General features: G+C 42.5%; 2 protein-coding genes across 12 annotated transcripts in view; one reads left to right on the forward strand and one right to left on the reverse strand.

The window, feature by feature from the left end:
- The first annotated feature begins 868 nt into the window (after nucleotides 1–868).
- On the forward strand, nucleotides 869–2,773 carry LOC107391139 (rhodopsin). Its single transcript, XM_015968243.3, has one exon. The coding sequence runs from the start codon at nucleotides 1,266–1,268 to the stop codon at nucleotides 2,325–2,327; it is 1,062 nt and encodes a 353-aa protein (XP_015823729.1). The 5' UTR covers nucleotides 869–1,265; the 3' UTR covers nucleotides 2,328–2,773.
- A 3,319-nt stretch (nucleotides 2,774–6,092) lies between these two features.
- magi1a (membrane associated guanylate kinase, WW and PDZ domain containing 1a) overlaps nucleotides 6,093–22,494 on the reverse strand; it is a 137,032-nt gene continuing 120,630 nt past the window's right edge. For 8 of the 11 annotated variants that reach the window (XM_015968238.3, XM_015968236.3, XM_015968235.3 and 5 more), the window contains 8 exons: nucleotides 20,313–20,508; nucleotides 19,904–20,206; nucleotides 18,322–18,525; nucleotides 13,992–14,076; nucleotides 13,844–13,901; nucleotides 11,891–12,034; nucleotides 11,667–11,805; nucleotides 6,093–7,739 (listed from right to left, as the gene is read on the reverse strand). In XM_015968238.3, coding sequence (XP_015823724.3) covers nucleotides 6,631–7,739; nucleotides 11,667–11,805; nucleotides 11,891–12,034; nucleotides 13,844–13,901; nucleotides 13,992–14,076; nucleotides 18,322–18,525; nucleotides 19,904–20,206; nucleotides 20,313–20,508 — 2,238 coding nt within the window. In that variant the 3' untranslated portion in view covers nucleotides 6,093–6,630. Of the gene's footprint in view, nucleotides 7,740–11,211; nucleotides 11,304–11,666; nucleotides 11,806–11,890; nucleotides 12,035–13,843; nucleotides 13,902–13,991; nucleotides 14,077–18,321; nucleotides 18,526–19,903; nucleotides 20,207–20,312; nucleotides 20,509–22,494 lie in introns of all 11 variants that reach the window. The other 3 variants (XM_015968242.3, XM_015968241.3, XM_054746050.2) reach the window with 2 other exon arrangements.

Below are 22,494 nucleotides of genomic sequence, written 5' to 3' on the forward strand. Positions count from 1 at the left end.
TTCCAGCCTCGCCGGCGGTATATCCATCGAAGGTCCTGGCGGAACCTCCATCTCGACGGCTCCAAAGGAATACCCTCCTTCTGGTCCATGATTCACCGGCGGCTACCCAGGAATATCTGCCGAGCTGTCGGCTCCAGCGTGTTAGCCCGACTGGCTAGTCCGGCTAACGCTTCTGTCGCCAGTGTCAACTGCACAGCTAATGTTGGTCTCTTCAACATTTGCTCCCTCTCTGGTAAAGGACATCTCCTCCAAGACACCATCAAGGACCGTGAGCTAGACATTCTTTGTTTAACCGTGACTTGGCAACAGCCCTGTGATTTCTCACAGCTCAATGCCTGTATTCCTGCCGGGTTTGTTTACACCTGCAAACCACGTGGGTCGGGCCGTGGCGGTGGTCTTACACGGTCCACTTCCTCATCTCATACTTCGAAGGTCCTTCTTGTATGTCTGCCTCCTCTCAACACTCTGGAATGGCTCGCCTGTCAACTATTTGGCCCAACCCCCACAATCATCACCACATCTATCGTCCCCCCAAGTTCAGCTCAGAGTTTTTAAATGAATTTTCTGCTCTTCTCACCCATCTCTCCACTCTCTCTCCGAATGTAATTTTACTTGGTGATTTTAATATTCATATGGACAATACGACTCACCCTCTCACCAAATATTTCTCCTCATCTATGGACAGTTTCAGTTTTCATCAATATGCCAATTTTCCCACTCACATTAAAGGTTACGTCCTGGATTTAATCTGCCCACTTATATTTAGTTTTGCTAAACAGTCTGAGAAATAAAGTTTTTAATGATTTGTAATAACCTTCAACTTCTGTTTTAAAGGCCCTAATGGTAAAGAGGCAGGGAACACCTGAAATTGTTTTCAGAGGGAAAAGAGACACAAAAATGGTTTTTATAAAACATTTCACTCAAATTACCTGGGCAAATTTTATAACTTTCTTTTTTTCAATCTACTGGTAATCATCCTACAAAATAAACATCCATTGCGTAGCCCCAAGACAGGCACAAACAGGTGTAACCTTAATAACTTGATGAGTGATTAGTTATGTTTGCAGTGATGACTGGATTAGGTATTAACTGTGGCCTAAATCTATTTGTGCTGACGGATTTGGAAAGTGATAATCCAAGGTGTGCCCTTAAAAAGACCAGACTGTGGCCATCAGTACCATTTGTAGCAAGGTCCATCTCCATCAATCTCCAACAGCCAGAAGGAAGACTACCGAAGGGGCTGAGAGCAACCACAAGCCGCAACCATGAACGGCACAGAGGGACCCTTTTTTTATGTCCCTATGGTGAACACCACCGGCATTGTCCGGAGTCCTTATGAATACCCTCAGTACTACCTTGTCAACCCGGCAGCCTATGCTGCCTTGGGCGCCTACATGTTTTTCCTCATCCTCGTTGGCTTCCCCATCAACTTCCTCACTCTCTATGTCACTATTGAACACAAGAAGCTGCGAACCCCTTTAAACTACATCCTTCTAAACCTGGCGGTGGCCGACCTCTTCATGGTGTTCGGAGGATTCACCACGACGATGTACACGTCCATGCATGGCTACTTCGTTCTTGGACGCCTCGGCTGCAATCTGGAAGGATTCTTTGCTACCCTTGGTGGTGAAATCGGTCTCTGGTCACTGGTTGTCCTGGCTATTGAAAGGTGGTTGGTCGTCTGCAAGCCCATCAGCAACTTCCGCTTTGGTGAGAATCATGCTATTATGGGTTTGGCCTTCACCTGGATCATGGCCCTGTCCTGTGCTGCTCCCCCTCTCATCGGCTGGTCTCGTTACATTCCTGAGGGAATGCAGTGCTCATGTGGAGTTGACTACTACACTCGTGCAGAGGGTTTCAACAATGAGTCCTTTGTCATCTACATGTTCATCTGCCACTTCTGCATTCCACTTTTTGTGGTGTTCTTTTGCTATGGCCGTCTGCTCTGCGCTGTCAAGGAGGCTGCTGCTGCCCAGCAGGAGTCTGAGACCACCCAGAGAGCTGAGAGGGAAGTCACCCGCATGGTTGTCCTCATGGTCATCTCCTTCCTGATTTGCTGGCTCCCATATGCAGGAGTGGCCTGGTACATCTTCACAAATCAGGGATCTGAGTTTGGGCCACTCTTCATGACACTCCCAGCCTTCTTTGCCAAGAGCTCCTCTATCTACAACCCACTCATCTACATCTGCATGAACAAGCAGTTCCGCCACTGCATGATCACCACCTTGTGCTGCGGGAAGAACCCCTTCGAAGAGGAGGAGGGTTCCACTACTGCCTCCAAAACCGAGGCTTCCTCTGTTTCCTCCAGCTCCGTGTCCCCTGCTTAAAAGGAGCACCAGGCAAAGGCTCCACGATCCACTATCTAAGAAGACGACCTCTGACCCCCCAGTGAAACGACTGAAGGCTCATGTCTACAGAAACATCTTCCTTTTTTGTATTTTTACAAACGAGTTTGTTCAACATAAAGACAGTTGCAGGAAGGGTCAGCCTATTACAGCGTTGTTCCTGTATGTACAGAGTATCCAACAAAGTCATTTATGAGAATTTTTTTCCTCAGACGAAAGGAAAAAATGTTATTTCTTCACAGTTGGATCTTAAATGATACTGGCTTAATTTTGAATGTAGAGGCATGTAATCAAAGCAACGTAAAATAAAACGCACTTTGCAAACGATTCATCCTGTTTATGTTTTAATTATAACTTGGGTGGAAAACCTAATCAACTGTAGTGTATTTAATCTAACAAATAAATGTGAATGATCTATTCAACCTGCATTTATGTCTTGAGTCGTTTTTTTTAACTGCTATGATAGTGAAGTTGGGTCCTTAGCCAGTTTTGGATTACTACAAATGTTTTTGAATTTCTTTCTGAGTGGTGCCTGCAAAGCTAATGTAATCTAAATCCTAGCAGGTCACCTTGGACTTAGAACTAAACCTAATAAAAGGATTAGAATATTACTCTAAAATAAATGATAAATAAATTATTAATCCTAATCTGTAATTACTACAGACACCTTGGATCCAACAAAACTACAGTGAACAATCTATGAAGGCAATAATAAAATATTTTCTGCTATATGTATATATATATACACATATATATATTAAGTTCCCTTAGAGATATGGTGAATATTTGCTTCTAGACAAAAAAAAAAAAAAAAGCTGAAGTGTAGAACCAGTTTTCAGACCCTGGAGGGCAGCAACTCCCCGTCTTCCTTTCTTTTCTAAACTATTGGAAATACATTTAATGCTCCCTTTTTTTCCTGGAAGAAGGGTTTGTAGCTCCCTAGACTAATTTTCTCTTCTCTGTGTCTGGTTCAAAGAGTCATTTTGATGAAACGAACATTTTTAATCTGATGTGTCTTTTCACTCAAAACCTATAATGATTTTTTTGCCGCCTTTTGAAAATAAAGTCTTAGCATCAAAATTCTTTGAAATTCACAGAAATCATATATGAAATCCATGGCATGAATCAACTGGTGTCAGAAAAGAACTTTTATCTTCTCTTTCATTTTCTTTAGCAGGTGACCCATGGTATGGATGTAGATTGGCTCAGTTAAAGGACAGATATGGTATCAATGGTGATGGTGCTGTTTGGGTTCATTCAAGTCTCTAGCTACATGCGAATGATTTCACAGCAAAGATACTGTTGAATTATTAGGAAACATCTAAGTACAAGGTGTAGGTTTCTGACTTAGCTGAAATAGATTGTTGGACATAAGCTGGAATTTCATCTGCAAAAAATGCATTGTATGTGTCAGTTTACCAAGTAGGCACCATGGTGATGCAGATGGTAGCGTTGCAGTGAGGTCTCCAACATGAAAAAAATATCAACTTCAGATTAGAAAGGAAGCAGGTTGTAGAAGACTTGAAAGGTAATCATCAGGTCCAAATACAAACAACTATGAATGCTATATCCAGGGCAATTTTAATATTTAATAAACCTAATGTGCACACTTTTGGTCAGTGGGAGGAAACTAGATTATCTGGAGGAATCTCACCCATGCGTGAAAAGAACATATACATTCACGCAGAATATCTTCAACAGGAATCAATTCCAGGACGTTCCATAGTAATGACCTGTTGGCCAGCCCAGAATCAGATGAATAAAAATAAGGTTCTTGGGATTTTACCAATCAATCTGCAGAGATCTAAGTTGTGAAATACAGCTCTAGTACAGTTGCATTGGAAACCATCCATCCATTTTCTTTACCCGTTGATCCACGCAGGGTTGTGGGGCGCTGGTGCCTATCTCCAGCAGTCTTCAAGCAAACAGGTGGGGTGCATCCTGGACGGGTTGCCAGTCCATGGCAGGGTAACACAGACACACAGGACAACAACCATGCATGCAGGGACAGAGAGGCCAATCAACCCGACAGTCATGTTTTTGGACAGTTGGGAGGGAGCTGGGGTACACACGCATGCACAGGGAGAACATGTAAACTCCATGCAGAAAGACCCCAGGGTGGGATTTGAAACCAGGACCTTCTTGCTGCAAGGCAACAGTGCTAACCACTGCACCACTGTGGAGCCCGCATTAGAAACCAGTCAGGTAAAAACTTACATAGGAACAATGTTCAAAACTAGTTTGCCAAAAACATAAAGTCTTTAGGAGTAGTCAGAAGTAACTTTTGTGAATTTTGTGAATATGTATCAATAATTACATTATATATTTTTCCAACCATCAAACACCTCTCGTGGGACACATGGCTGTGTAGAGACCTGCAGTCCTTTTGAATTTGTATGGAAAACTTTATTTGATAATAAAAATAACATCCACAGACTTCTTTTGATAGCTACATATACATCGTAATCCGTCTCAAGGAAAGAAGCTGGAAAAGTCCACATCTAACTTGTACTTTGACTAATGTTATGTTAAACTTCATGGGTCAAATAAAGCTATGAACAATGTAGTATTTATATATGCATAGTTATATAAAAAGATTGGCCCATATACATGTACTGCTTTTATCAACACAGAGACAGCATTATGTCCAGAGCACATTGCAAGAAATAATGCTTGAAGAACACAGACTGCATACAAGTGCTTTATAATACAAAGGCAGGCTAATCATAGAGAGATTCAAACCATCAAACAGTTTCTGATTGACCAAATACAGTCTTTCACTTTAAAATGTCTTTACATACCTGATCCAGAGTAAATCAACATATTACCATAAATCATCAGGTCCATTTCAGAGATATAAACATAATATCACATTCCTCTGATGAGGGGCTTCATAGATTTCTCTTCTGTGCAAGAAAAAGGCAACATTTTCATCATTGACATGTTCCTATAGTTACATCGGGGGACCTCTTACATGTTTATGAGTTCTAACCTTTTTTATTACAGTACCGTAGTGAGAACAGGGATGGAACGATGGATTTATTGTGGTTTAACCCAAAATATAGTATTAGCTCTTAAACAAAACAGGACAGAAAACACACAAACACATGAAAAAGCAGCAGTCAGACTCCAGTGGTATGACGGCGTGGCTCAGCATGGCAGATCGGTTGTCTCCTCTACCAGGACTACGTTACCATCACAACCAAAACCACATTGGCTCTTAGTGTGTCAGGCCCCCGGATACTGTGGGATTACAGGGTGAGTTCCTTCATCTCTCTCAGGCCTACCAGATAAAGTGGTTACACTACATTTTAATTTACACATGCATCTTGCACAGGAATAATTTACATATTTGTTTCCTTTTATAATTTTTTTTTGGCAAATCTGCACAATCATACTTCATGGCAGCTTCAGCTGGTATTATGGCAAAATTCAAACTAATCTAAATTATTCAACAGAAATTTTGATGAGCAACAAATTAATGTCACCACTATGTTTCCACCACAAGAGAACAGTTGTTTTCCTTGTAAGTAGAAGTACGTCATTCATTTGTGTGCTGCATCAGCACAAAAAAGGATACACAAAATGCCAGCTTTCACCTCACTTTTCTGATTTTTACTCTGATATTCAAGCAAAAGGTGTGAGCCGTCACACACTTCGATGCAACACAAGTTAAGGGTACAGCATGCTTAAACTTCCTCAATGAATTACTCAAAATATGTAAAATTTCAAATAAATAAAAAGCTAATTCAGTAACTCATATATTAGTAATTCTTATAATTTAACTCTAGTTTTAGCATCTGAGCTTAAATTTGGATATTTGCTCGAATTTCAGGATTTTTTCCCCTACTGCTCCACAGTCACTGAAAAGTGAAACAGACATTTAAAACAAGTTTGGAACAAAATCATTAATTAGAAATGAGCACAAAGGGAAGCAGTTTTCATACCTCTGGGGGAACAAAGAGTTAGCAATGCTTACAAAAAAGCAATACCACTGATTTCATATGCAGGCACATACAATACCTTTACTACAGTACAACAACCTCTGTTATGTTCAAAATAACTAGAACAATGACAACACAACCAGTAGAAACTGATAGAAGGATTGTACTCCTGCTGTTTAATTCTTCTCTGGATGGGATTACAAGTAGTTTAGTCAATCAAATTAATCAATAAACAATTTGATCAAATAAAGAATAAGAGTTAGTATGATCAGAAATCCAATTCCAGTGTATTGTACATCGTTTGCACAGGTAGAGGAGAGAGTAGTGAGGGAATCTCTGCTCTAGATGCTGAGGTCTTTAGGGCTTTCTCTGTACAGCCTTCTCTTGGGTTCAGGGATCTGGTTTGAGCTGCGGCCTACCGCACTGGTTTTATGGCCTGTGTTGTTGTAGGTAGCATTGTTGTGTGCAGCGTTGTTCTTTATCATGCTGCAGTAGTCCTTCGGTCTAGGAGTTGCTGCATAGTTCAACTCGTCCCGGCTGTAGTTGCTGTCAGGGGAAGAGTCCCGCTCCGTTCTGTATCGTCTTTCCATCGTCCCGTTCATGCAGTGTCTCTCCGCCCTCCTTTCAAAGGAAGAGTCTCTCAGAAGGTTGCCGTTCTTTGCAGATTTATCATACGTGCGGCCCCTGGAACGAGGCAAGGAATCTGCGCTGTTGTTGGTGCGCTCAGGGGTAGAAGCCTCACTAACTCGCCCAGCCATCTGTGAGTCCTTAAGGAGCCTCCGCTCGTAGAACTTCCGTTCAGGGGTGACTGAGAGGAACCCTCCGTCATCACGCTCTCTCTCAGGCGTATGGTCCCGATGCCCTCGCTCTGCTCTGCGGTCCATAGATTTTGCCCTTCTACGATCTGGAGACGAGACGCGCTTTCTGGTTGGTGAGCGGTCAAGGGATCCACGGCGCTGCCGACGAAACTTCCCGTCCAAAGTGGAACTGCTGCTTGAGAGCTCTCTGCCTCGTAGTTTTTCGGCAGCTGCAGCCTTTTTGCCCGAGGTGTCCTTCCTCAGAGTCTTTAGAAGTTTAGAGATGCCGCTCTCCGATTCCGACTTCTTGACTTTACGACTTCTGTTCTTCTTGTTGCTGTTGCTACTGCCGTTACTGTTGTCGGGGGACTGCTGTCTGGGGGTACTTTGACTGTGGGTATTATTATTCCAGGTGTAATGATGATGGGGGTTAAACTGTCGGCATTGGAATTCCATCTGATCTGACCCAGCCCTGTCCCTGTTCTTCTCCATACCACGGCCACGTGCAGCCTCCTCCAGGCGTGATGTTTTGTGAAGGTCTGGTGGATAACTGGACTCCAATGAGGTGTGATATCGGCTGTTATGGGGCAACATTCTCACTTCCGGAGTGTTTTGTGCCCTGGGTGTGGGAGGGTGCCCGTCACTGCTGCCGTCTGCAGGAGAGAAGAAAGGGGGACAGGCAAGCTGAACAACAAAATCTTTGAACAAAACAAACATGATGCAAAACGTATGTTCAACACACATGGGTTTTTCTATGATGTGGTCTTTTGCATTGACAAGAAACAACCTCAATTCAGATATGGAAATCATGCATAGTTGTGTTTTCTTAAAATGCTCCATGTCATCCCAGAAACAGACAGCCAAATCTAAACTGGATTGCACACACAGCAGAAAGCACTTAAGGGACACAGTAGTGGATACTGTTGGTGCTCTTTCTTTACAGAAGTAAAAAAACACAATTGGTACCGAAATAACCTGTAATTATTGGTTTAAATTCAAATTTACTAGCTAATATAAATAGTAAAGTGCTATTGAATTGTGGCTCAACAGAATAACATAAACGGAACTGGCCTAGAAAAAAACTGATTATATACGATATTTAAAATCTGTTGCACAATAAGTTTTGTCTCATTAGTCCAATGGATATTCTTCTAGAAGCATTATGGCCTACCCAAGAGGCAACTGGACCCATGTCCAGGCAGGTTGCCTTGGACCATAAAACTTATTATCATTTTCTTGAGCCAGTATGTGCTAAAATGACCCTTTACAGGGTTAACAATGTGTCTCTTAGACCCCTTCCGCCCTCTGTGGTCAGAATACCACACTTGCAACTTCAGAGGGGTTGCCAGGTCTCTACCGGACATGCTTGACACAAGAGTCTGCTTCCAGCATGTTTCCTGCATACAGTAGATCATGAACACTGCTGCTTTGTCTGATTTAGTGATGAACCGCTCCTGTAGCAACAAATACAGGCTGAGGAGACGTTTCAGCAGTTAGATTAAGGTGTTAAAAAGATTAACGCACAGCGAGGAGGTACGTTTCACTTAGCTGGAGGATTTCCTGTCCACCGCGCTCTGAGCCGTGACGTTAGATATCGGCAGGTGTGTAGCTGAGCCAGCTGGAGGTACCGCCGAGACTCAGCTGGAGTCCAGTGCTGTGCAACCACTTAGTACTAGGGATGTCCCCATACAATGTTTTCCACTTCCGATACGATACCAATATTGCAGCCTTCAGTACTGACTGATACCGATATCACGCCGATACGATATCAGCACAAATCATACATACTTTTACCTATTTTGTAGTGTGGAATGTACGAAAGGCTTGATCACGTGATAATACTCAATTGGAGAACAAGAGCCAGCAACAGTAAGTATGAAAAAAATGACAATTGTTTTAACCATTGGTTTCAAAAACGTGAACCTTAACGGACTGCTTATGTCGGAGATTTTTGATGCAGTCCGTTATAATCCTATACAGTGTTTTTGGGCCGAATTACTTCCGATATCGATATCGGAATGGGACATCCCTACTTAGTGCTGTACAGATAGCATCATCCTGCACCTCTTTAGACCTGCTTAGACTCTATCAAAACCTGGATGGCTGGGAGCTTTCTTCAGCTGAATGAAGATAAGACTGAGATCCTCATCTGTGCCCCAGACAAGCTGGTTCCCAAAGTCAGAGACTCTCTTGGTCAGCTTGCTTCTCACACCAAACCCTCTGTCAGGAATCTTGGCGTGACCTTTGACCCAGCTCTCACCCTGGATTCTCATGTCAGTTCTCTTGTTTGCTCTTCCTTCTTCCATCTCAGGAACATTGCTAAGCTGAGTCCCATTCTGTCTCGCTCTGAACTTGAGACAGTTATCCACACCTTCATCTCCTCACGCTTAGACTACTGTAACTCTCTTTTCACGTGTCTGAGCAGAACCTCCCTGAACCATCTACAGGTGGTTCAGAACGCCTGTGCTCGGCTTCTGACCAAGTCCTCCAAATACACCCACATCACCCCGCTTCTCCTCCAGCTTCACTGGCTGCCAGTCAACTTCAGGGTGCATTTCAAGATCCTGGTTCTGGTCTATAGGGCCTTACATGGACAAGCGCCATCTTACATTGGTGATCTTCTTAGTCCCTACACCCCCATCAGGTCCCTGAGGTCCAGTGATCAAAGCCTACTGGTTGTGCAGCACCAAGCTAAAGACCAAAGGTGACAGATCATTTGCTGCTGGGGCCCCCAGACTCTGGAACTCTCTCCCCCTGAGCCTGAGATCAGTGAACTCAGTGGTCTCCTTCAAAAAGCAGCTGAAAACTCACTTGTTCAAGCTGGCTTTCGTATGACCTTCTTCACCACTCTCTCTTTATTCTGCTCTCCCCACCTATTCCACCTTCCTCAGGATCCACTGATTTCCCTCTTTCCTATTCTCTCTCTCTCTTTCTTAACATTTTTTCTTTTAAACCGCAATTGCTTATTCTTGCTCATTTTAAATATATTTTTAAACATTTTCAAAGTGCTTTTTTATATTTTTACAAATTTTTATATTTTTCGTTTTTGTTTTTGTGAAGCGCCTCGTGATTTTTATCTTGAGAGGCGCTATAGAAGTGATATTTACTTCTTCTTCTTCTTTAGCCATCAGCAAAATAAATGTGGAGCTGAGTTCTAACCCAAAGATGGGTTTGGGCTAAAAATAACATTTAAAATAAATTGCACAAAACTGCCAAAATAACGATGACACATGTGTACAGCACTGTTAGACACTCATCTACGCAGTTTATCAGCAAATAAAGTAGATTTACGAGTTACTTGCTCTTTAAGTTTCTGCATAAATTATGCACCTGTGGTCAAAAGAACACCTAGCTGCTTTCAGATGGTCTTCTAGCCTTTGCCTTGAACCACGTTCAGTGTGATACACACACCGATACCAAACGGCACTGTGACTACACTTGTGATCGCCCTTTTGTCCCCTTATTTCCAGTCTTTTCCAGAGGTACCAAAAATTTGTCATGTTTATTTATTGTTATTTTTCCATACTTCTGTTGACCTACATTTCAAAACAACTGTTAAATTATTATTATTTTGATCAGATGCAAGTCATTTTGGTGAACATTGTGAGTTTTTATTTCTGTAATGGAAGGAGTCAATAACTTCTGAAACTTGCTCTGCGTGTTACAGCTGTGGGTTGAAACACAAGGTGATCTCAGCAACAACAGCAGGTGTAGGGTGGGGGGTTATCAATGACACAGCAGGCACCTAGGAAGTCATTCAAAACAATATAAACATTAAGTGGAGAGGGAAAAAAAAGAAAAGCAAATAAAAAATGTGCATTTGGTAAAAGGTTCGCCATGGCAGCAGCATGTGATGAGCGCTCAGATTGTTTTAATTCTTCACAAACATCTTTTCAGATGTTGGCAGAGGGGCAGGATATATGTATATGACTCAGAGCTTAGATTAAGTACGGGTTAATTCAGGCACGATGACATGAAGCGTGTGTTCAAACGTAAACACATCTGCCCACAAACACAAACAAAGAAGGATGCAGGAAAGGGTGAGGCAGGGGAGCGTGTGGACCAACTTAAAGAGGGCAAAAGATGACAGGGAGGGCGAACAGGGACAGACTCTTGGCTACAAACCGTTGTCTGATTTTGGCCCATTAGGTAGAAACAGGGCTCTCCCATCTTGTCATTCCTCATTGTACCAACAGCGAGATGAGGAGCCATCATCGCTGGAGAGAGGAGGAAGAGCCCAGCGACAAGAGACAATCAGAGAGAAAGAAGGAGCAGCAGAGAGAAGGAAACAAATAAAACAGACAACAGGCTGTTTTTACAAAACTGAGAAGAAGGGATTCGTTGTAAAAGTCTAAATATATTACACTTTACGCTGACTCAAATAAAAGCATTTGAGCAGATGAGATGTTTAGCTAAATGTTTTAACAGTTTAAAAACTGTATTAAGAATTCTTTCATGCATATTTGACAGATCTGTTTGTGAAATATAAAATAATCAGATCAGTTAACTTTGTCCCAGTGGCGTTTCACTCAGCAGGTGAAGAGCAGCCTTTAGAAAGAACAGACAACATGTCTGCCTACCATATTCAGGTACAGATCCATCGCCTCTTTTCAGGACGAGGCGTGCCCTTCGACCTCCGTTCTTGATCAGCTCAATGGCCCTCGAATGCTTCATGTTCTTTGTGCTCTCGCCATTTATCTCCAGAATCTCATCTCCCACCTTAAATAGACAGGATGTGTGAGTGGGGCGGCTGGTTAGTGACAGGGCATCATCAGTAAAGACAAAGAGAAGAGGAGTTTCATACCCTCATCTTGCCATTTCTGACAGCAGCTCCATCCTCTGCTAGTCTCAACACATAGAGGTCCATGTTGTACTCCCGTCCTCCTCTCAAGCTGAAGCCGAAGCCTTTACTGTCTCTCTCCAGGTCCACAGAGTAGAACTCTGCATCCTGTGAAACAGGAAACATGACAAAAATATCACAGGAACCGCAGAGAAGAATGACTAATTTATTCAGAGCAGGTGAGTTGAAACTGACTAATCAAGAAATGTCCCAAAAAACTCCAAATGTCAATGGCAGCACAAAACCCTGGCATGCATGAATAATTAATGAGGTGAGCTCACTAAGCAGGATACTGATGCTAAGCCAGGGCAGCACAAGGGCTGTACCCTAAAGCTGTACCCCCCAGCACAAGTTCAGCCTCTCAAAAATGAATTAACCCAGTGTCACTAAAAACCTCAGACCATAATCTGTTTATTATTGTTAATTTGAGTGAACTTTAGAGCATAATTTTCCTTTAGTCTCTAAGGAAAAGTTGAATGTGTAGTTCTTGGTTTTTACATTCTATTTTTGTGTGAATCATAAATAAAATAATAAAATGGTTTGAGCATGTAAATGAATCATTTGTAGTCAGAATAAACACAAATGCATCAAATTTAAAAAATAAACATGCAATTCTCATTGTAAAAACAATAAGTCCATTTGTGACTGAACATAATCAAAACTTAAATCTATGTTGTTTCCAATATCTGGTATAAAGTAACCTTCAGCTTGATAACTTGGACTTATGTTAGTGAACATGTAAGTCTTCCTCCTCCTCCTCCTCCTCCTTTGATCTATCAGTGTGTTACTGCCCCCTGCTGGTCAGTACTGCACATTGTGGCTGATAGCCCAGATACACAGCCTGAAAAGTGCTTCAGTCTTTTCTTCTTCAACAGTGAAAAGATGTAATTTATCAAAGAAACAGAGGATTGTGCAATCTGACAATGCCTTGTTGCAGCACTGGTAAAATTAATCTGTCATTTCGCACACAGGTCATTTCATTTAATATTTATGCAAGCAGGGAACACTGCTGTTGTGTCCTTGGGCAAGACACTTAACCCGCCTTATCTGCTGGTGGTGGTCAGAGGGACCGGTGGTGCCAGCGCTTGCCCCAGGGCAGCTGTGGCTACATTGTGGTTCATCCTCACCAGCGTGTGAATGTGTGGATGACTGATTGTGTTGTGAAGCGCCTTAGGGGTTGTAGAACCCTACAAAGGTGCTTTACAAATACAGACCATTTACCAAACGTTTTTGTTTAAATGTAGATTTATGTCTGACTTACTTTTACTAGAAATACATTTAACAAGTTCGATTTTTTATTGGAATATAATTACTTTTAATTTTCATTAGATTTTGAGGCGACACTTCTTATTGCAATATTTATCTTATTTTTTTAAGAAATGCAGCTTTTCATGTAGCTTTTATTTTATAAATGTTAAAATACTTCTTTTAAAATATCTAAAGGTAAAATTTGTGGTATTAAGAATCCCAAAAGGAAATTGCTACTAGATTAGTTACTTTTATTTCTACAAATGCATTTGGTTACATTTTTAAGACTTTTTAAAAAACAGTTTTTAACCACAGGTGTTTTCTCCTGAACTGATCTGCATCTCTTTAGCTCATTAAAATCACAGTTAATACTTTTAGATCCTTTTGAATAATTGTTTATCCATTTGCTAGTAATTATGGATTTTACTTTATTTGTTACAACATATAAAATGTATGCTAAACTACACTGAATGTTATGTTATGAGCTGGTTCTTGTGATGTTATGGTTTATTAAACAGGTCCCACTCGTAGCACCGTAATATTGGTTCAGCTCTGCATCCTGTCAAAACTTCCAGCTTTCCATCTGTCTTCCTTTTTAATCTGCTAAAGATGCATTACCATAATGCTTGTATAACTCAGATTTGTGCAACAAAAAATATCCGAACTTACCTGTGTTTGAGATTGTGATGGAGGTGGAGGAGGAGCTCCTTTTGACTTTGAATTATTCCTTTTAAACAAAGACAGACAGCCGTGTTGTTTAAAGAGCTAAACAAATAAAACGTGTTTCCAAGAGGAAGAAGGATGGATCTCCACCTACCGGGACTCTGTGGCATGAGGTGTGTGTGTCGTGGTGATGGTAGCTATCTTCTCAGCATTAGTCAGCAGAGAAGCATTGGAAGATTCTGCAAAAACAGTCAAACACCATAATACTTTTTTATAAAATGCACTGGCCTGCAGCTGTATTTCTACAAGACTAAACAACACTCTGGAGAACAAAGTGCTGCTGTCCAGAGGAGTTCCCTCCAAACCAGCCACAGGCAGCTCCAGTCAACCTGATGCTAACTGTGTGTGATGTTGTCATTTATCATTTGCTCATGAACAACATGGAAAAAAAAGTAAAAAAAAAAAAAAAAGACCCCAAGATAATTTTAAAACATCAACAGCAAAGAAACTCGTGGCAAGTTTAGTTTTGGTTCATTTGCATTCCAAGAGAAACGAAAAAAGAAAAACAAGGTAATTTATTTTGTAAAAATTCTGTTTTCTCACCAGATTAACACAAAAAAACCTGACTCGTTCAGCTCAGGCTCTTTTCTTTATACATGTGTGTCTGTTACTCTTATACATGTAGCCTTCATTGGACCTCACTGTAATATTTATATCTTGATTTTCAAATAAAACTGGTCTTTTATTCCAGAAAGGAATTTATGAACTGTGTGTTCACCATACACGTTTTAAAACTCTGGGTGTTTGGGCTCAAAATCAACTGATTTCAATCCATTCTGAGCATCTTCACCTTGAGCAGAAAAGGTATCAATGGAGCCTCCATGCCTTTATTCTCCATGGCAACCGCAGAAATTTGCAAAGATCACAGACCTTATGATTGGATGTTAAGCTGATGTTCTGTCAGAAAATATAACATAATATAGCTTAAAGGCACACTTGGCAGTTTTGCTAGCTTTTAGCACCTTCTAGTGTCAGTTCAGTAGAACTGAAAGCAAAACCTATCTCCTCACTGCGCGCTTGTCTTTTTAACAGCTGAAATGTCTCCTCAGCCTTCATTAGTTTCTACAGGAGTGGTTCATCACTAAATCATTCAGCTGTGTTCATGATCTTAAACAGGGGCGGGGAATGTCAATCAATTAAATTTCTTTTAGAAAGTTGGGAAAAAAATTACTTTTGAGCGATGAAACAGATGGAATTGAATGTCCGAGTTAGGCTCAGCGTCAGTGAATGCACGATGAGATGAACGTCATTATGTGATTGAGACGACGACTAAAGCCTGGTTTATGCTTCTCCATCAGCTCCGCAAGGGACAGACACGCACGGACTGACGGAAGCGTTTTGCTCTCATACTTCTCCGTCTCCTGGAGAGTGTTGCAAAGCAATTGCCCGGCAGGACAACAGAGGGCGTAGCGCTGTTCTGTGGTATCCTGTCATGTATCGGTCCAAGATGGTGTGTTTATATTGTGTTTTTTGTGTATATAAGAGACTTTTAACACAGACATATTTGTCTCTCATTCTCCCACCGTTTCATGCGCTCCCCACCTCTAAACCCACGTTTCCTGTCATTTCCGTCCACAAATAAAATGCTTGCTGCGCATCTTTTCACTCCTCCAGTCACGGGAGAATTAAACGTTCATATTTTTAGAGTTTTTTCACGAGATTTTCTTCAAGCTTCTCCGTGTCTGCCGCTAGTTTTCCTCGGCTCTCTTTGAAATGGCGGCGCTGTAAACAACAGCGGCATCCTGACCAATCACAAGCTTGCGTAATCCATCTCGTTCGACGGATGTTTAAAAAAGTGGGCTCGACTCCGTACGTACTTGCGTGACCTACGCAAGGACGGATAATGGCGTTGCGTGTCCCCGCACTGACGCAGACGGAGAAGCATAAATCAGGCTTAAGGGTTAATCATGGCTGCTGTCAAGAAGAGGAAGGTGGACGCAGAATACCGCATATTCCAGGAAAAATGGACAAATGACTTTTTTTTCGTTGAAGTGAAAGGCAAGCCAATGTGCTTAGTTTATGGTGATGCGCTGGCAGTAAGGAAAAAGGTGAATCTCGAGTGCCATTTCACTTCAAAACATGGTAAACTTGCGTAGTTAAAAGGACAAATGCGCTTGGATAAAATAAGTGCTCTTCATCGGAGTTTCAACAAGCAGCTTTCACACGTCCACAGACTGACAGAAAGAATATTACGCATGCAAGTTTCGAGGTGAGTGCATTAATAGCAAAGAAGCTGAAACCAATTGCTGAAGGAGAGTTTGTGAAGGAGTGCCTTGTAGCTGCCGCGGAGCTGCTCATCCCCGACAAGGTGCAATTATTTCAAAGCATCAGAACCGTGTCTGATAGGATTGCTGATATGGCTCAAGATATTTAAAAAAACACTCAAGGACACTGCAAGAAACTTTGAGTATTTTTCTTTGGCCTGTGATGAGACGACAGACATCACTAACACGGCACAGCTAGCAATTTTAGTGTGTGGAATTACGGTTGATTTTGAAACAGAGGAGGAGTTGCTGTCTTTGCAAGCCATGCACGGCACTACTAAAGGTGAAGATTTGTTTCAACAAGTTGTTGTGGCAATGAACAATTTTGAACTGCCATTCAAAAAGCTGAGCAGGATCGCCACTGATGGAGCACCTGCAATGGTTGGAGGTCAGAAAGGACTGGCTGCTTTAGTTAAAAAAAGAAATGAGCCGTTTGGGTCTGGATGCACGTAATTTAATTGCCACTGTATCAAACATTAAGTGAGTCTTTGTGCACATTCCCTGAAGCTAAACAACGTAATGAAAACCTTTGTGTCAGCCATAAACTTCATCAAAAGCAGAGGGCTGAACAACCGCCAGTTCAAAGAGCTCCTCTGCGAGCTTGAGTCAGAGTACACAGTTCTTCTCAAAACTGACACTCGCAAAGAGTTGCTTCCGCTCAAAACTGACTGACCCAAACTTGGAAAACCAGCTTGGAATAGCATCTTCAACCCTACTAGCGGACATCAAACACCTCTCCAAAGATAAACCGTTCCAGCCATCTCATTAGGTGAGCCTGATGTGCAAAAATTCAGCAATTTCCATGCTTAGAACACAGTAGTTATAGACTTTATATTGTTCTTTCTTTTGCATCATTTGGTATGTGTTTATCATCGCATGGCCCTCAGAGAAGCATTAAAAAAATGTAATAGCCCTTTATGAGAAAAAGGTTCCCCACCCCTGATCTAAAACATGAAACGTGCTGGAAGCAGACTCCAGCACATGTCTTCTCCATTTTTTCTAACAGAACGGACCACTACTCTGATTGCAAATACGGTATTCTGGCCACAGAGGGCGTGCCAGTGAGGGTATGTGACATGTCATTAACCCTGTAAAGGGTAAAAAAATGATTTAACTATATGGCAAATCTGAAACTCAAAAATCTGCTTTTTACTTCAGGTCTGTGGAGTCTAGTGCAAACACTAACAATAACAATGCATACATGTGGACATTTTTACTTCCAGAATCACAATTTTCCAATACATTAACCACTACATCTGCAGGGGTCTCTAGTAGGAATGAATGCCTTGTAAGTTGCTCCTGACGGGGAAAAAACACTGGTGCACCGTTTCTAGGAACTAGACGTGAGCCACATCACAGCTGAGCTTCAGCCGGCAGCTTTTGGAGTATTATTCCCTGATGTTTGGATATCTCGCCTTGGACTGATAACAGCAACACAATTCTACCCCTTACTTTCCATGTGGAAGTTTTATCTCCACAAATAACACAAGCCTGGAAGAGCTTCTGCCATGTGGTGGAGTTGCTAATGCTAACAGTTAGCTTCTACCAGCAGAGATACGCTTAGCTCTCTCTTGAATGTTAAGTGACAGTGTGACGTAGATCTGTCAGGCTTTACAAATCCTAGAGTTTCACCGTCTGTTTTCTATACAGTTCAATTTTATTTATATAGCGCCAAATCACGACAAGTGTCATCTCAAAGCACTTCACATAGTAAACATTCCAATACAGTAGATCATGCAGGAGGCAGGTGTAGGAGACTATTTTCATGTTCATCCTGCATGAAAATCTCACGCTGACCGATTATTATCAGAAATATCATTAAAAGGTTTTTCAGAGTTCCACACCTTTAACATAAATTGGAATCTGCCCGTTCTTTCTGAGTGAGGACATAAAATGGCTTCAAAAGCTTTTTTAAAAACTATAACATGTCAGGCAAACCAGAAAAATGAGGCATTGTGGAATGACCACATAAGCTTCTAGAGGTAGTTTTGCGTTCCTCCCACTCAGAGTCTCCCTTTTTACACGAGGGTTCACACCCTGATGAGTAGTGCTCCTGCTTGTGAAAAGCATCAGTGCCTTTTCCTTCTCACTATGAATAAGTTACATCACGCTGCATTATGAAGCCGCCATGCGAGGCAAGAAGCCAAAGCGCTGCCTTACCATCACCTGGGATGATCCTGAGTGAGACTGTGTTCCCAGCTTCTTTGATCAGGTTGACGATGTCCGAGTGTGACTTGTTGGTGATGGAGCAGCAGTTAACGGCCAGAATTCGGTCTCCCACTTTCAGCTTCCCACAGCGATCCGCCGGGCTGCCTTCGATGATCCGTCCTATTTTGTGGGGCATGGCCACGCAAGCATTCCCGGCTTTTTGGTGTTCGTTTGCACATATTTTTCATTTTGAAAGAGTGTGGAGTGATGATGCGTTTGATAATGATTGGTGAGGTAAATTTGTATTTCATGACAGAAGGAAAGAACAAGAAGAAAGAAAAGATTAATTATCCAAATCATCAACTCCCCATTTACCCACAGAGAATGCATCCTAACCTTTGGACGGATAGTTAGCCCACTGCTAATGGAAAAGGCAGCAAAAAGCAGAAGACGTCATCTGGCTTAAAGGTTTAACATATCAGTTTAAAGACTGCTGCACATTTGCATAAGTAAGCTGCAGTGTTTTTGGGGGGAGACTGAGTATCAGGGTGAGATTTTCAAAGCTTCACAGAGAAAACCTAAAATAAAGTCTCACTTCCTTTTTTCTACCATCTCTCCTCCTCTGCTTCCCCTTTCATCCAGCAGCATCTGCAGCATCCATATTAATTACATCTCCTTTCAGTTACTCTTCCCCTGTCCTGATTGTAAATGTGCTTGCATGCTGTCACTTTTTTAAAATAATGACTTATGGGACATTACAGAGAGTGACCCAATCTGCTGACCCCCGCTCCAGGTCAGGGTGGGAGGACTGAGAGGAGGATGGGCCTTGATGGCCCTAAAATGGTTTGTTTCAATGAAGCATGGGGGATTCCATTGGCTGAAACTGTTTATCCAACAATTCTGAAATCTTTTCTCAGAGAAGTCTTTACTTTAAGGATGATCTTGATTTAAAATCCTATCCCCGAGTGCTACTGTATGATCCTAGAGCAGTGTACTATCCATCCTTTTCTCCCATAAAGAAAATAAGTCAAAGAAAACCTTTAAATGCTAGAAGCTGCTTACTAATGGTGCCACAGGTAATACGTTCTTAAGTTACACTGGTCTCTGGGATCAATGGCAGTTCTCCAGCGCACTTAAATAAGAGTATCATATTTTCTTGTGTTTTGCCCAAGACAGATCACATTACATCATCATAAGGGTCCTTGATCTGACATCCATGTTCATCACTTAGAGGTTCAATCCAAATTTGTTCAAGGCTGATATCTGCAATTTCTCCTCAGCGCCCGAGCAAATGTCCTGGATGCTATTCTGCCTCTGTCTGATCCATAAATGGTATAGACAGCCATGAGTGGGGCTGAGTGGACTTCTATTACAAGATGAATGAATTGGTGAGAGCTGCTATAAGGCGTGACTGTCCCATGGTGAGGTTTGTGATGAAGCTGCAGATCCTGGGGGAGTCTGCTCAGCACATGAGGAGTGGGTCTATGACCTCGCTCTGTGGCCGAGAGCACACTTCCTTCCGGGGTTGGGTCAAATGTCATGTACCACATGAGGACCTTTAAAGGGTTCAGTTTTGATGTGACATCTCACTTACCAAAAGTCGTGCCAGCATCAGGCCTGGAAACAGACGACACGATGACAAACCCAAACCCCTCATTCTCTCCTCGCTGAATCTCCACGTCGTAAGGCTGCAGCGAGGCTGGCACCACCGCACTCCCGCTGCCTCCTCCGCCACCACTGCCAATGCCGCTGGTGGATCCACTGCCAGAGCTGACAGTGTTGAGTGAGTTCTGGCTCCCCTGAGGGGTTCGCTTTCCTTCTGTCAGGCTGGGGGCCTGGGTGCTGCTGTGGTGGGAGGAGGCTGGAGATGGAGGCACGTCACCTTCCCCTTTTGACACTAGTAAGTGAGGAGGGGGACAGTCCATTGGTTAGACAGAAAAGGAACAAGTGATTTGTTAGTGTGATCTGTGTGACAGTGCATGCGGAAGTTTTAGAGGAAACACCTCCGTATCCGGGAGTCTTGCGTCTGACCGTGAGGTTGACATGGCCCTGTTTGGCAGCCTGCTGCATCAGCTGCACCACCAGCTGGTGAGACTTGCCCACCACTGCTGTGCCGTCCACACATACGAGCTCATCACCCGACCGCAGGCGGCCATCTTCGTCGGCGGCCCCATACTTCACAATGTGCCCAATGTATATCTGAAAAAGGCAAATAAATACAACCTTATGTATTGACCGACTGACATTCGTACAACAGCTTTACACTTATGCAAGGAAGCAAATGAGGAGTCGATGAACTGCAGGAAGTGTTGTCTCTTTGTGCGACCAAGGCTGCTGTGGCATTTTTAGGCTATTTCTGGATGACATTTGAAAAACAGGAGAAGCCAGTAAAACCAACTGGGGCCTCGGAGATTGCTTTTGTAAAGTTGACATTGTGTGGAGACAAACAGCTCTGACTGAAGCCCACAAATTACCAGATTTTTTCACCACTTACAGGATGGGTCACAGAAGTAACAGATCTAGGTGGAAAATCCAGATATCCAGCTCCTCCTGGGGGATCCCAAGGCAATCCCAGGCCAGAGAGGTAACATAAAACTGTTGGGTCTGCTCTGGGGTCTCCTCATAGTGGGATGTGTCCAGTAACCCCCAGAGGGAGTTTACCCAAAGGCGTCCAAAAATGATGCATGAAACACCTTGGCTGACTGCTTTTGATGAGGAGGATCAGCTCTCCTCAGGCGGAGCTTATCATAAATCTAATGCCCCAGCCTGGCCAGGTTGATTACTCACATCCTTAGGAATGCAGACATGACTGAGCATATGGGTGATCACCAACATTGGTGCAAAGATATCAGCGATGTCATGAGCACATCTCCTAGCATGTGAGCAGGACAAAAAAAGAGCAGAGAAATCCACGTTGAAATGATAGTCTAGGCAGAGTAGAGCCAACGCTAGTGTGGAAGCCCTATAAGGCTGAGCATGGCCAGGTGGAACTCACTTTAACCTTCTTGTATCTGGCATCTTGTCATTTTGATCATTATCCAACCTTAGATCTTCCAGATCCTCAATAGTTACTACCCTTTGACTCATCTCCTCCTTCACTTAGACAGACCGGAGCCCTAGGTGAAGCTTGGTTCCACTGGTCCATCTCTCTCTTGATCCAATCAGTCGTCTATGAGACGACCAGCTACTCGTCTGTGTAACGTGAGGAAGTATGGGTTTTTCTGTGCCAAAGGTCGTATTTGCCCGGCTGGGTCAAAGCTGGGTCACCAGCAACTTTCACCCACAGATTAAGACCTGAGCCAACAGCAAGTCTGGAAGAAACCACAACATCTAACACCTGCATCTCCAGAAGAAGGAATTCTCACACAATCTAGTCATAATAAAGAGTCTTAAACTTTCTCCATTATTAATGCTAAATAATCATTTTATCACCTTACTCATTATAGATGCATTTTAATCAAATGAATGATTATTATGCTTTGGGTAATCATAATGAACTATAATGAATCAATACTTAATTAAATAATGTTTTTGGGAGATGTTTAGCGATGACCTTCACACTCGCTCACACAGGTCTGCATCCACAGTAACTCCAAAACACATTTGCTCTGACGCACAAGTTTGCTTTGGGAAGAGAAGTGGTTTTTGGTAAGTTAGAGAGAACGAGATTGACAACGAAAGAGAGAGGACGTGCAGAACAAACGCCAACGGGGAACGGAGCCCCGCCGGCTCCCCCCCCACGCTATTTCTGTCAAGCCAGACAGGATAGCTGAAATGCAACCAGCTAACGCAGACCCGTCCCAGAGTCTTTGATTTCTGAGTTAATTTAAACTTGAGAAAGTGCATCTGCTAAACGCTTCATCAACGTGTACCGAGATCAACTCTGGACTGGACCGTCAGCACACCTTCGTCAGCGTCACCTTCGTTTTAAGAATCACCTAAAAACACACCTCCTCCGCTTGGCGTTTCCAGAACATGTTTGATTATGGCCCTCTATTATGTTGAATCCATTCCAGTTTTCATTGGTACACTCAATCCATCCACTCAATCCAATTGTGTTTCACACATTTGTATTTTACCGGAATGTTTCATCTATCTTGTAATTTCCATTTTGTATTTTGTAATTTGTATTTTGTAATTTGAATTTCTTTTATTGTTGATTTATTCAGTATAATTACTTACAGC

The sequence above is a fragment of the Nothobranchius furzeri genome, chromosome 15 (genome assembly GCF_043380555.1).
Source record: "Nothobranchius furzeri strain GRZ-AD chromosome 15, NfurGRZ-RIMD1, whole genome shotgun sequence".
Taxonomy (NCBI): domain Eukaryota; kingdom Metazoa; phylum Chordata; class Actinopteri; order Cyprinodontiformes; family Nothobranchiidae; genus Nothobranchius; species Nothobranchius furzeri.